Source organism: Phocoena sinus, chromosome 21 (assembly GCF_008692025.1).
Source record: "Phocoena sinus isolate mPhoSin1 chromosome 21, mPhoSin1.pri, whole genome shotgun sequence".
NCBI lineage: Eukaryota > Metazoa > Chordata > Mammalia > Artiodactyla > Phocoenidae > Phocoena > Phocoena sinus.
This window is the reverse complement of record NC_045783.1, coordinates 30615096-30629090: the sequence shown is the minus strand read 5'-3', so window position 1 is coordinate 30629090 and position 13995 is coordinate 30615096. Positions and strand designations below refer to the sequence as shown.

At 44.4% G+C, this 13995-nt stretch overlaps 1 protein-coding gene across 6 annotated transcripts in view; it reads right to left on the bottom strand.

Moving 5' to 3' along the window:
• Nucleotides 1–2106: 2106 nt before the first annotated feature.
• Nucleotides 2107–13995, bottom strand: part of TACC1 (transforming acidic coiled-coil containing protein 1) — a 114605-nt gene continuing 102716 nt past the window's right edge. For all 6 annotated transcript variants that reach the window (XM_032618141.1, XM_032618142.1, XM_032618138.1 and 3 more), the window contains 6 exons: nt 12737–12813; nt 11334–11377; nt 9951–10111; nt 9085–9191; nt 8069–8189; nt 2107–6996 (listed from right to left, as the gene is read on the bottom strand). In XM_032618141.1, the coding sequence (XP_032474032.1) occupies nt 6928–6996; nt 8069–8189; nt 9085–9191; nt 9951–10111; nt 11334–11377; nt 12737–12813 (579 nt within the window). In that variant the 3' untranslated portion in view covers nt 2107–6927. The remainder of the gene's footprint in view (nt 6997–8068; nt 8190–9084; nt 9192–9950; nt 10112–11333; nt 11378–12736; nt 12814–13995) is intronic.

The following is a 13995-nucleotide window of genomic DNA, read 5'->3' as shown; positions in this document are numbered from 1 at the left end:
TGTGGCAAGTCTACTACTGTCAGAACATCTCACGGCAGGCGTTTTCAGAATGATTTTGAAAGAAAAACTCGGGGACTGTTGCCTTATGGTTAGCACTTTAGGCAGACTTGTGAAATCGCAAATCACAGGAAAGGGCTTTCTAGTATCCTCAGTCCAAATGAGGGCGTTAAAGGCCTGTCCAAGGCAGTTGACAAAAGCTGGGACTAGAAACCCCATCTCAGCCTTCACGCCAAAGCTTGTTCCGCAAACTAGGATGGAAAAAATGAGAACTGGAGCTTCGATTTCCCTTCCTGTGCCTTTCCAGTACAGTAACAAATTATGCATCTTTGACTAGGGTTCCTGTCCCTAACAGTTAAACTTTGGTGACATGATTACGCAGTGGCTTCTCTGACACCCACTTAAATATTCCCACTTGAGAAAAGAGCATGAAAATTCATTTAGTGAATAAAGAGTTGTTCATCCTTGGCCCTGTTGAGGACGATTTTCCAATGTATGTCCAGCACATACTGGCCTTAAGAAGAGTGGGATTTGAGATCAAAGAGACCTGGGTTCACATGCATAGTTTTAATTAGCATATTGTTTATACTGAAATGAAGTTTCAGTGAAACTTCAAAACATTTCTCTTTATATAACTAGCCTCAGAAACTTTTGTATGTTCACTTTAACTCTGCAAATGCAGTATTTGGTAAATGAATGAATGAATCAATGTAGAAAAAAGGTCTTTGGTTTTGGTCCTTAAATGCCTACAGACTTAGAAAGTGATGTAAATACACTATCCAAACCTGGGAGAACTTGGATTTGAAGAGTTCCAAAAGGACTACTAAGAGGCAATTAATTCTGTTGCCCATTTTGAGTGAGGGCAACAAAGTTACTAATATTCGAGCTCTGTGATCTTGGCCACACCACTGCTCTCTCTGGGCCCCAGTGTCTTCCACTGCAAAGTGACTTCTCTTGACTAGACCAAGTTTTTCTTGCTTTGACCACTAGCCACAGCAAGAAATTAATTTTTCTTCATCACCTGGCTCACATTCACTTATATCCAAAACAAACTTCATGAAGCAATACTTATCCTTCATTTGTGCAATGCACTCTATTTCCTGCTGTATTTTCTCTTAATTTATATTTATTATGTATTTATTAATTTATTAAATGCTGTGCCACCTCCTTTGGTCATTTTACAGGATTCCCTCCAGGCAGTTCAGTGGGCTCACTAGTGGGAAACACTCTTTTTCTTTTTTTTTTTTTTTTTGCGGTACACGGGCCTCTCACTGCTGTGGCCTCTCCCGTTGCAGAGCACAGGCTCCGGACGTGCAGGCTCAGCGGCCATGGTTCACGGGCCCAGCCGCTCCGCGGCATGTGGGATCTTCCCAGACCGGGGCACGAACCCGTGTCCCCTGCATCGGCAGGCGGACTCTCAACCACTGCGCCACCAGGGAAGCCCTGGGAAACACTCTTTTTAAGAACTTTAGAGGCTGCCATGTCTTACGATGTAGGAGATAGTAAGAAAGTTAACAGTGCTCTGATTTTCCTTAGTGGATCCTCACCTAAGTTGTAAATAGAGCCTTAACTGGCCTCTTAATTTATCTTTTCCTGTAATAAAACGCATGACATTTCCTACCCTTTAAGTGGAGAGTTGGCCTGGTAGTACTGAAAAAATTTTTCCTGGTATTAACCTAGAAGAAACATAAAACGTCAACTATGTTTTGTGGCCGCGCTGCGATGTTTACACAGTTCTGGCTGATCATGTGTCCTTCATGAGTCGGAAAGTTTGGGGTGACTGAGGTTCTTACGACTTGAAATATGCCAAGGCAGACAAGCAGTCTGTTAAGCAAAACCAAGATGCACCCAATTAAATACTTTGTTTGCACAGATGCAAAGGCATGGAAATTTATGTGGCAAGGTCTGAATTCCAAAGTTTGTTTTGTTTTTAATTACACACCTAACCAAATGCATAAAATCCCACAAAATGAATGTAGCGAAAATGTCATCTTTCGTATTTTTAGACTGAAATATGGAGCCCATAAAAGTGAGGCTGTCATGAATTTTCACAATTGGGGATAAAGTGACTTATAACCAGGAAAAAAAAAGTCTCCACACAGCCACATCTAACAGTGATAAACAGTTTTTATTCAGGCAATGAAACATGGAAAAAATATATTAGTAATCATTATAATAATTTCATTTGTGTGAGTATAACTTTTACAAATATTTACCTGACATATAAAAGGGAAATTACTTGTGCATATAAAATTTATGTAGATGATTTATTCCACACAACACAATCCTGATAGCAGTAGTCAATGCAGCGTTAGATTCCTCTGGACGAGGCTCCTCACACACTTTGTGGCACCCGTGGGGACACAGTGGAAGCAGATGTGCAATTAACATTTACTTGTTGGCACGTTAGTACACAGGGGTATCTATTGGCAAACACACACTTGCTAAAAGCGACACTGAAAAGGTTGCTGCTACCTCTGAGATTTCAAAGAAATGCCTGGATCCTGGCTCACTGGGTGGCAAGGACCAAGCCTGAGGCTGCGAGTGTGAAATCTGCAGACCTTCCTGCACTGGGTCGGGGGCTGGTTTTGGAGCTCGTATTTTTATATGTCCCCTTGAAAATTATTCACAGAGCATCAGTTAACAACGTGACTGGGAGAGTCTCTGTGGAGCAGATTTCCGATGCCGCTAAAAGGCAGAGGGACAGAAAGTGGCATCTTCAAGGTTCTAAAGTGATGAATGGATACAGGGAAGGTTCAGACCACACCTCAGCACCAGGCCTGGTCTCCGCCGGCTGAGTCAGGGCGCTAGACGGACCGTCACAGGCCAGCATTGCACGCGACATCTCCATAGTACAACTATAACGAGAGTGTGTATATATATGTGTATATATATATATGTAGTAGCTGTAACCATATTATAGTTAATAAAGTCATTCCTTAGGAATCTTGCCTGTCCAAATCTAACTGCATGCTAAGAGGCACAGAAATGGGATTGCATTTGGATGAAAAAACTATGGAAAGTGCAATCTTTAGTCTCCAGAATGCTAGCTCTGGGCACTAGGGGGTGGGTCTTCGCTGGAAATTGTTGTTCATACAATCTTCCAGAGGAGATCCTTAGACAGAAGGATCTATCATGACCATTCCTTTGCCTTTACTACATGGGAGACTCAAGGTTTGAGTGATAAGATGCTTTCTTCAAATCACTGGAATCTGGAGGCCAGTCAAACCTTTATAGACAGAAGTCTCCTTAAAATACTTCTTTATGAAAATCTTTGAAGAAGATGACCCTATAGACTTTTGGCTTGACATTCTGGGATTCCCAGACTGTTATTTGTTCTTTAATAAGCAGATAATAATCTATCTTTTAAATTCTTCAGAATATATACATCTTTACCCTAAAACACTTTGCTTGAATCATTTAATCCTTCAAACACCTAGTTTCTCTCTTCCCAACAAGAGGATAAAGTAAGAAACCACCCAAGTCCGAGAGCAAGCCTGCATGGTCACAAATCTACAAAGAAGAGACACCGGTCGTGGACAATTCATGAGACGGCTACCAACTGCAGCAAAAAACCAAAGGGAAAACAAAAGGGAGCTTTAGGGATTTTACTCCACTAAAAAAGGACGTGCTGAATCATTTCCAGTTAGTGCACGCAGACTCACCATTGCCTGCTCATCACAACTCCATTTTGAGCTTTAGAGCCATCAAGTCCTCTGTTACCTTTCAGTAAAATGAAAGTAACATGCTTTCATAAAGTAACATTCAGTAAAATGCTGCACTCTGGCTGCACTGAGTCAGCCCAGGGACATCTGGGGCAGTTTACTCTGCTGGCTTATAATCAGTCAGTAAGAATCCAAGGCCCGGTACTAAAGTATCTAAGTATTTGTGTGAGAGTTGCAGAAAGTGTGGGACAGGTAAAAAAAGGTAACTGGCTGGAAAGAAGATTCAACTTGAGCCATCCTCCAGAACAAAAGGTAAATCTTCCCTTGGACTCCGTATCAGTTTGGAAGGCTGCCAGGTCCTCAGAGTTTTTTACCATCATGTGCTTCTACACTTCCTAATCTGGGCTAGGTCTGAAGATGCTAGAAGCCACGCAAGCCAACTGGGCTTCTCGGTGTTTCCAGGACGGTTTCACAGAAGGTCTGGGCAGGCCGCTCGCTGGTTTCCAGGAGTGTCTCCAAATAAAGTAAATTTGGGGAGGTCTGACTGTAAATGACTAGCCAACCAAGTGACAAACTGTGCAGTCTGTCTTCCAATAGATCCTCCAATTAAAACACTTTTAGGTAAAGACTATCCATCTATACTTTGGAAAAATGAAAAACTTAGGATGTGGCTCTGGACCCAGAGCCTCAACAGGACCACTCGTGTTCCCAAACCACCGTCCAGGCCAGTGGCTTCCTCTCATTTTCCCTTCATGTTTGTCACAGAGAGTATTACTGTCTAGCTTACGAGTAACTTGGCCCCGCCCATGTTTTGAAGCAAAATTCTAGGCCACATTCTTACTCTCCGGATTACTACAAGTTTCTTTCTCCCCCTTATGTTTTTTAAAAAATAAACAAACATACTTCATTCTGCCCAGTATATTCTCTTGATCTGCCAGCTGGACAAGCTACATGTTTCTTTTTGTTGGAGAAAATCCATCTATTCAATTAGAAGGAAGACCATTTCCCTGTAATGGTCATAGTTGAGAGGCCAGTGGCAAGTATTACTGAATAAGGACCCTTTCGTTTTCCTTGTGCAGCAACTTTACTCCCTAGGGTCTAGTTTTTAGGGGTCTCTTCTCACCAGTGTGCTTGGGAAAGACTGTCGTCGCCTCTGTTTCAACACACAGCTACTTTCTCTTTTTATACACAAGAAGCCTAAAAGAGAGGACTGTAGGTTTATAACAGAGACCCCTATACTAAGCCTTTCATGCGTCAAACAGAGCAATACAAAACAGGTAAACATGGATATGTCACCAAAACACAGCAGCAAAAAGGTTTAGCAACGTTTCTTTCTGCAAAACGCAAAATGAGTTTCTCTAGTCGTGGAGGATTGGAAGAGGCCGCAATCACACTGCCTAGAGACACCTGCTCCTCCAGGGACAGGGTTGTAGCAGGGCACTCACGTCAAACCCGTGACTGCTTTCAGGGCCCAAATGATTGTCACATCACTTCTCCAAACACAGATCATTTCTGTTGTTGTTGGTTTTTTTTGTACAAAATGTTAAGACGGTAGGCTTTAAAATACAGCCTAAGCACCAATTGTGAGAAATGCATATCGGTTAAACAGGACTTCTGGCTTTAAAAGACAATACTGACCTCCCTGGAGCTAAAGATTGCAACCATGTGAACAGTACACGGCTAAAGAAAAAGTCATCTCGAAAGAGCTAGAGCGGGTCTCCACGAGGCACAATTCATTGCTGAAGTTGGGTCATGCAGTAGTTTTACAAGAAAAGTACGAAAACTTACGTGTACTGGAGATAACGTCTATCACCGTGAAGACGCTCAGGGTGTTCAGATTAAGACAAAACAGTGCTTTAAAACACCTGTGTGGATTTGGTTTCGCCTATCAAGTGGGAGGGGTTCACACGGGAAATTTCCAGTTGGGGGTTAAGGGCCCCGCCACTCTGAATGGAGCCCAGGAACGGCCTGAGGAATTTGGTTTTGTGAGTGGGATCTGCTCCCTGCACTCCCCTCCTCCAGTCTTCGAATGGCCTTGGTTTAAAAATATTCAAAACGCACTGATTTTTGGAGTGGCTTGCACGATTTTTCCTGCCCATTTGGTTGAAAATTCTACTCTCTTTAAGTTTGCAAGTTTTTTTTTTTTTTTTTGCCTTTGGGGAAAAAAAGTCTGAAGAACAATGCATCACACTTGGAAAAATCCAACTTTTGCTTCACCTTACGATTGCTAATGGGGTTAATTAAATAAGATCATCTAAACCTTTGACAAGCAGACTTCCTTTGCATATTCCAAATAGAGAGATAATAGAGAGCAAATGTCATCGTGGAGCAACAAATGGAAGCAGAGGAGACTGATGGCGCTAGGACAGACTTGCCGAACCCCAGCTGTGAGGGATCCCACAAAGTAGATGCCCTGGGCCTGAGGACTAACTCCAGAGGGGCCGCCTGCATCCAGGCTGAGGAGCATCGAAATACGGGGCAACAGGACACTACGGCCAACAGTCTCCCTTATGTGACACCTGAGTCTGAGGTTATGAGTCACGCCAGACATGGAGTCTGGGGGCTTCACCTCCCCAACCCCCCAAATTCTGAAGTTGGCATTCTGAGAAAGGACTCTGTTTCAAAATAGGGTTTTACATTTATGGAAATATGCCCTCCTGTAGAGAAGTTCTTATTTGATTATGCTTCAGGGAAAAAAACCAAAACAAAACCCAGCAGCATATATAAATATGCGTGCGTGCATGCGTGTGTGTGAGTGAGAGAGAGCACGTGTGTATAAATGGGTACTCAACTGGAAATAACAATAGGCCAAATCATCTCCTCAAATAAAACCACTAAAATTGAAAATTAAATGTAAACGATGAAATAAATTTAAAAAAAAACCAGACAGGTGGTGGACAGGATATGGTCCCAAATAGTAGCCATAAAATCATACACTGAACGCACCTGGGGAAAGTAAAGATGACTTTAAAACAAACCAAAGATAGAGAATCCCGCCCAGACTGGGCAGCCCGACTCACTGAGCCCGACGGGTCGTCAGGCCACTCGTTCAGGGGCTGCGCAGTAAATCCTCCAGCGGCGCCTCCCGGGCGGGTGCGTCGGCAGCAAAGCGGGACAGGCAGCGGTAGGTATGTGCTTTTGTAAAGTTCCGTGGTTTTTTTTTTTTTTTTCTCTGCAAAGGGGCAATTATTCCTGGATAAGGCAAGATAATCATGGTCACCAGAGAAGCAGCCAAATGCAGATCTGCTGAGCTAACAGGGGAAACTCAGTCCGTCTTTCCCAGCTTTGCAATCAGCTCGTCACAGATTTTTGTCAGTTCTTCAATTTCTTGGTTCTGAAAGATAAATGATGTGATGATGCAGTCTGTATCCCAAGATAACGGATCACAGTGAAATAGTCCCCAGACTGGCTATACTCCTCCCTAGGCAACCCAACTCAGTGGTTCTTAACTTTTCTACACCAGAAACCCTGTAAAGAAAGGAAAGCTCTATACCTTCTCCCCTGAGAAATGGTCTTGTGTTCACAAAGTTATGCTTACATTGAGTAGGGGGTAAGGGTAATTACTGGCCCTCTGAAGTCTGTCCTTGAAGTTTGTTTGTCAAACTTCCTTGCTATCATAGGAATTACTTGGGGGTATTTGTAAAAAAGAAAAAAAGAAAAAAAAAAGTATCTGGGCCTCACTTGATCCATGAGCATCCCCAGGGACCTGGGATTCCAGAGTCTAAGTATCCCAGGGGCCACTGTCTTAGGGGTTATCAGACTCCACGATAAAAACCCCTGCCCTGGCTGAATGGATGCCACAGGCCTGACAACATGATTGGAGACACAGTAAGAAAAACACTAGAGGCACAGAAAATGAAGTCTAAGAGTCACTAATTAGCAAAAGAATGGGGATCGTTATCACCACTGATTTTTACTTCTATAGCAGAGTTTCTTGACCACATCTGGGCAGGGCCAGTCTCGGTGTGGGGCACATCCTGTGCACCACAGGGTGTTCAGCAGCATCTCTGGCCTCTACGCACTAGATGCCTGTAACCTCTCCCAGTCGTGACAACCAAATATACCCCCAGACGTTGCCAAATGTCCCCCTGGAGGGGAAAATTGCGACGAAGGGGGAAGATGGCTTCACATATTATATTACAGAAAAAAACAAAACGGAAAGAGAAAATAGGTAGCTTCGGAGCCTAAGCGTTTGGTCCTCTGAGCTTCAGTTAATGCAACCTCCTCTCGTACCCTGCCTGTGGCCAGGTCCCACTAATACACCTGGGAGTACCTGTTGCCACCTGAGTCACTTCCCAAAGGAGCTGGAGTGAAGCGTCTGCGCAGAGATAAGCCCCTTTCATCCAGACGACATGGGAGCTGCAGCCGAGGAGGAAAAACAAAGGTCTCGGTGGGTCCCCTCTTACCTTCTGCTGAAGGGCCCTTTCCAGGGACTCCACCTTCATCTGCTCTTTCCGGAGCCCTGCGTGGAGAGCGGCGCTCTCAGCCTTTGCTTTTGTTCGAACCTGAGCAATCTCCTCATTGGCTCTGTTTATGGAACGAAGGGACAAAAAGCACATGGTTTGTCATCAGTTGTGGCTCACGATCGGGATGCTAACCGCTGACGCCTGTGACACAGAACTAGGAGAACTGACTCCACCATAGAGGAAAAAGAGGAATTGGTGAGCTATGTAATTCAATTTTAATTTATAAAAATTCAATTTACACACAACTGCTAAGGAGATTTCCATGATGCAAACCAATGGCAGAATCAACCTAAAAGGCACACGGGACCCTTCAACATTCACATGCCACCAGAAAACAGAATCACATTGACAGTTTCTACAACAATCTTAGATTTTTTTTTAACCCAGTACAATAACAGGTAGGATCTCTGTGGATTAACACAGCCAATGAGTCAGGATACTAACCACTGGCATCTATGAAACACAGACCTACAAGCAACTTTATTAATTAAAAATCTCCATTAAAAAAGGAGATTCTCACATTTAAAAAATGGTAATTATGTGACATGATGGCACATTAGCTAACTCTATGGTGATATGTATGTAAATGTATCAAATCAGTGTTGTACACCTTAAACTTACACAATGTCTTATGTCAATTATAGCCCAATACAGCTGGGGTGGGGGGAAAAGAAGGGGGAAAAGGATGTCTGGGAGGATAAAAGAATGATTTCCTGGGGTGAGGAAAGAGGTGGGAACCCATTGGGAGGGGGAGAGAGTGGGAGGGAGAGACTGTATTTTTTTATTCTTTTTAATGTCTGAACCTTGTGTAGAGTCCACCTATTCAAAAAACTAAATAAGACACCCAGGTACACACACGTGCCACCTGGAATTGCAAAGTAGTGATTTTTTTTTCCTCGCCTGTCAATCTTCCCACAACATCACGAAAAGTGAAATTCTTATGCACAAGCTCTTACTTGTCCAGTTTTTCCTCCGCGTGGATTTTCAGGGCCTGGTACCGCTGCTCCTCTTGTTTAACTCTGGCTAAGTAATCCTGGGCACATTTTTTCAAGGCTTCTTCATTCTGTTCCCAAGTGACAATTTAACATGAAAGAAACAAGTCATTTTGTTTTCCTTCTACTAGTAGCATACCACATATCGGGGTTTTCATTAAAAAAAAAAAAATGAAAAAACCTAATACATTCAGATGCCTCCAAATAAGACTCCATGGTAGTCTGAAACAGACACAAATAATTCTCACTGAAGAAACTGTAGATAACTTCTTCATGTATTAACTTTCAAGTCATACAGTAAGTTACACTGACACACCTGCTCTAGGAAGGGCAGATATTCAAAACTGAAGGGCAATCTGATCCCCATTTTAGACAAACCGGACAGTCATTTTTATGGTTAATATGAGAGAAAAAAAAAAGTGTTCACTGCTATAAATGTGTCTTAGTGATGGTGTACAACCAGATCAAATCAATATGCCCACTTACACTAAATTTGAAACTTTACACTTACTTTCTTCCAGAATATGCAGCCTGTATTTTTCAGTGCTATGGCTTGACTCCCTTTTACTTTTACTAACATTAAATTGGTGAATAATCAAAAAGAACATTTCTAGAATTCTCCTAAGTCTGAGGGTCCCACGGTTCTCACACTCCATGCCACTCTGGTCGTGTCCAAGGCTCCCTGACCTGACCCAGGGGAGACCAAGACACGCCACCCAGGGGCCCCGATTCCCTGTTTCTAGGCCACCTGCACCTCTGGCACGTGCGTTTGAAGACCCATTATCAAGAAGACACACCACCAGGGAGGCAGAAGGCAAAGGACGGGCTACCTTCTTGAACCCTTCCAGGACGCCTTTCAGGTTCTCGTATCTCCTGAACAGGTCGGAGAGGGACCTTTCCACCGAGTTTAGGTCGGCCAGGGCCTGCTCCTTCTCCATGGTCAGCTGCTGGAAGCTCTTCTGAGAGGTCATACTCGTCCTCTGTTCATCTTCTGTGAGTCATGATCAGAAGCAACGCACGTTCTCTCAACACACAGCGCACAGCCGCCCTCCCGAGCCACCAGGCAGTACGCTGGGTCGGGGAACCCAGCAGGTAAGGTAACAAAGGTTCCACCCTCAAGGACTGACTTTCTGGCGGGGGAGACATGGTGACAGGCCGGGGTGGGGGAAACACAGCCGGGAAAGAGGGGTGAGCAGTCTCTGCCAGAGGAGAGATGGGAGTGGAGACCCAGAGGAGCTCAGGGCGTGAGCCGTGCGTCTACCCAGGCGTCAGGTGATGCGGACGGCAGAAAAAATCATCTCGCCGCCTAAGTTAATGCAGGAAGACCTGACTGACTTAGGGAGTCGGTCCTTACAACCGAGGCTACGAGAGATTCTAAATGCAACGCAGGAGGGTGAAGCGCTGTCCTTCTCTAAAGGCATCGATGGGTCTGGCGCAGGGAAAGCACCACCTGCAGCGCAGTGAGGCCGCCGCTGCGTAGAGCAGAGACGTCCCCCCGGGGGTACGAAGGACGAGGTGAGGCCACCCACCCTGGTGCTGGAACTCGAGTGTCTGCCGTCCTCTAAAAGGAACCTAACGACAGTGGTCCCCATTATCTGCAGATTCCCTGCTCGCTATTTCTATGTGTAGCCCCCAAATCAGTAGGTGTGGTGCGCCCCCGGCCGTTCGGGGACACGCGTGGAACGGCAGAGAACTGGAGTCACCTGCCGGGCACGTTCTCGGCTGAAGCTGGACAAGGCGATGCTCTGCCTCGTTTCACACTGCAAACAAGTGTCCTTTTCAGTCTACTCAGGGCCACGTTTTTGGCATTTTTGTGCTTCCTGTTGGGGATTTTGAAATGGGCCCCAAGCCTAGACTGCAGGGCTGTCTCGTGTCCTAAGAGCCACAGGGCTGGAGGTGTCTTAGGGGGAAAACACGTGTGAGATGAGCTCTGTCCTGGCATGAACTGGCATGAACTGGCCGTGAGCTCAATGTTAATGAGTCCACAGTACACCTTAAATAAGGTGTCTTTAGACAGAAACACCCATAAGGCAAAGCTTTCCTGAGGATCAATGATTCAGTATCGGCTAATTCAGTGTTTGGGAAACTTCATCAACTACTGCAAATAATAAGAATCGCTTGTATCTCCGGGATGGACAAACTGACGTTTATATTCTGATTTGAAGATCACCTTTGGATCCCATGGCTCGTACCCTAGAAGAAAACTTCCTTACCGATCATTTGGGCAATGGTCTTCTCATACTCAGCCACAATTTTCCTTAAACAAACAAACAAAAACTCTTATCAGAAGAGAATTTTATTAACAATGGAAGCTGGAGAAACGCTGCCCCAAACAATTAAACACGTTAACATGTGCTGACACACTCACATAACCCAGTTACCTGCTTTGGGGCTCTCCTTTTTTTACGCTTAACCTAAGATTTGTTAATGTTCAGAAAGGTTTTTCTTGAGATTTTGTTTAACCAGGTTTTTGTTCTATTTACAGAAACAACTGCCTTCACCTTTTCTTTGCACTTGTGTGAATGACCCCAAGGCAATACGTGAATTCTGCTTAGAGAAGTGAATCTTTTACAAAATAAGTTAATGACACTCTTGGGGCTCTTCCTAAGAGACCTGACCTGAGTTCAGGCTTCCCCTGGCCCCAAACCACTCTTACAGGTAGTGGGTCCCCTCTGATTCAGATCCGGGTTTTATCTGATTGTCCTAATTCCAGAAGTATTTTAGTTATTCAAAGAGGTTTAAAGATCGCCCTGTAGTGTTAACCTTTCTTTTAGGGAAGTGCAGTGCCTTCCTGATCCTGCCCCGTGACGGGTGCCCCTCCCTGTGACCTCATCCCCCATCGTGAGAAGTGACCACTCCCCCGCCCCTCACGGGTGGCGCCCATCACGCTGACCCTGCATCAAAGTTCTTACGATGGCTGCTGTAAGCTCCCCAAGGTCAGGGGCCATGCCGTCCTCCCCAGCATGCCAGCACAGGGACTTACACCCGGTAAATGCTCAAAAAACCAAATAATACAAGAGCCACAAATTAGAGTGGACATATTTAAAATGTTTCTTAATCATTCAAGTGCCAACTGCACAGTTTATAAATTATTTATGCTCCCCAGTCTTTGATGCCATCTTTGGTTTTTTCACAGCTCCTAACTCTAGGGAGTGAGCAGCAAAAATAAAAAGATTTCAGTGTAAAGTCAGTTTTGTTTCCTGTTAACATGTTTTTTATAATCTATTCCGTGGTTGTGAAATCTGAAGCTACCACGTATAATTCGTTTTAGAAATTAGTGTTTCCATAATTGAGTATGTCAATAAATCTGTTATTATATCAAATATCAAATGGATATTTTTGCACAAATTGGTCTTTTCAAAAGACAAGAACTATGTGGGTTCTGCTTATTTGCAATGTCCTGAACAAGCCAAATTGAGCTACAGCATTTGAATACAATAACTGGTCGGCAATCCTCAGGAAATGACACCATCAGTCACAAATTAAGGTGCAAATAGCAAAGCCCTCGAGTTCTCAACAGCTGGTTCTGTGCAAGCAAATACTGTCATCACTTCCTTTGTATTAAATCTAAAAATGCATAAAGGTACCCACCCCTCCCTCAAACCTCCAGTCTAACCTCATCTCCAAGACTTCTTGTCGGGTTTCTTCGTATTTTTTCTTCCATTCATTTGCTTCCATCTCTTTAGTGATTATCTAGATTATAGTGGAGATAAAGCTTGGTTTTACCTACTCAATGTCTTGAATTTAAGACTAGAGCCTGAAAACAACCAGGTCCATCTGAAGGCAGTCAATCTACATTAGGAATAGTAAACCCCCACCACCTGTGTATAATGCTCACGACACTGGGGAGATGCTCTCGGCTGCAGAGAGGCTGGAATGTGGTCACGTGGTCACCGGGATGAAGGTGACCAGAACCTCTCCCAGGAAAGCTGCAAGTGGTTATTACCATCTCTGTAAACTCCAGCTCGGTCCGGGGTCTGGCTATCGGCCCAGAACCCTGCTGGGTCGGGACGCCAACAGCTGAGCCATTTGTCTGGCGGAGACTCATCTTAACCAAGGGCGACGCCAGAGCGCCAATTTAATTAGGCTGAGAAATGAAACTGCCACCAAATCAGAGTGGGGGAAGTTGGCCTGAGCGGACAGTCTCATTCTGCAGAGATTTCGGATTGGGTCAGAATAGGGCCCCGAAGTTCCTCCAGGCAGAGGCCTCCATCTCACTGTTGGCAAGATCTTACTCGCCGGACCAGAACCCATATTGCTGCGTTTGGGAGGCTCGTGCTAACTGGAGAGAAACACTCTAAATTCAAGGCCTCAAACGCCATTTGCCCTGCACAGAGCTCAGATGGGCACCTATCGTTCTCCTGTGATTATACTTCTCTGTGCTTCTTTCTAGTTGGTACAATCTTTATTTTGGTGCCATCTATCAGGATCTCAAGAACTAGAAGCCAACCTGTCTGCTTCAGGGGATCAGGCACATCTTCGATGCACCTGGTGGTCCTCTTAGTTTTAACTCTCAGGAGAAAGAAAAAGTCATTTTTCTCATTTACAGGATTTTGTAGGGGCCTCCTTACCACAGCGCCTGTTTTGACAACAGGACTAGCTGACACTTATTGCTATGTTTTAACAGTTCCAAAGACCTAGGTCAGAGGTACTTAACCACTCTCATTATATTATAAAAATTAAGTCGCTACACCGAGGGAAGTACCTTCTTAAAAAAAAGGTGGAATCATCAAGAAACACACAAACCAAACACATAAACTACAGCAGAGAAACACAATAGAGGAGGGAGGTAACTAATGGCACCTAACAGTATCTTTCGTATTTTCCAGATCACCCAGGAAAGGCCTAGCAGAGATCTATTTTGAACAGAAGATG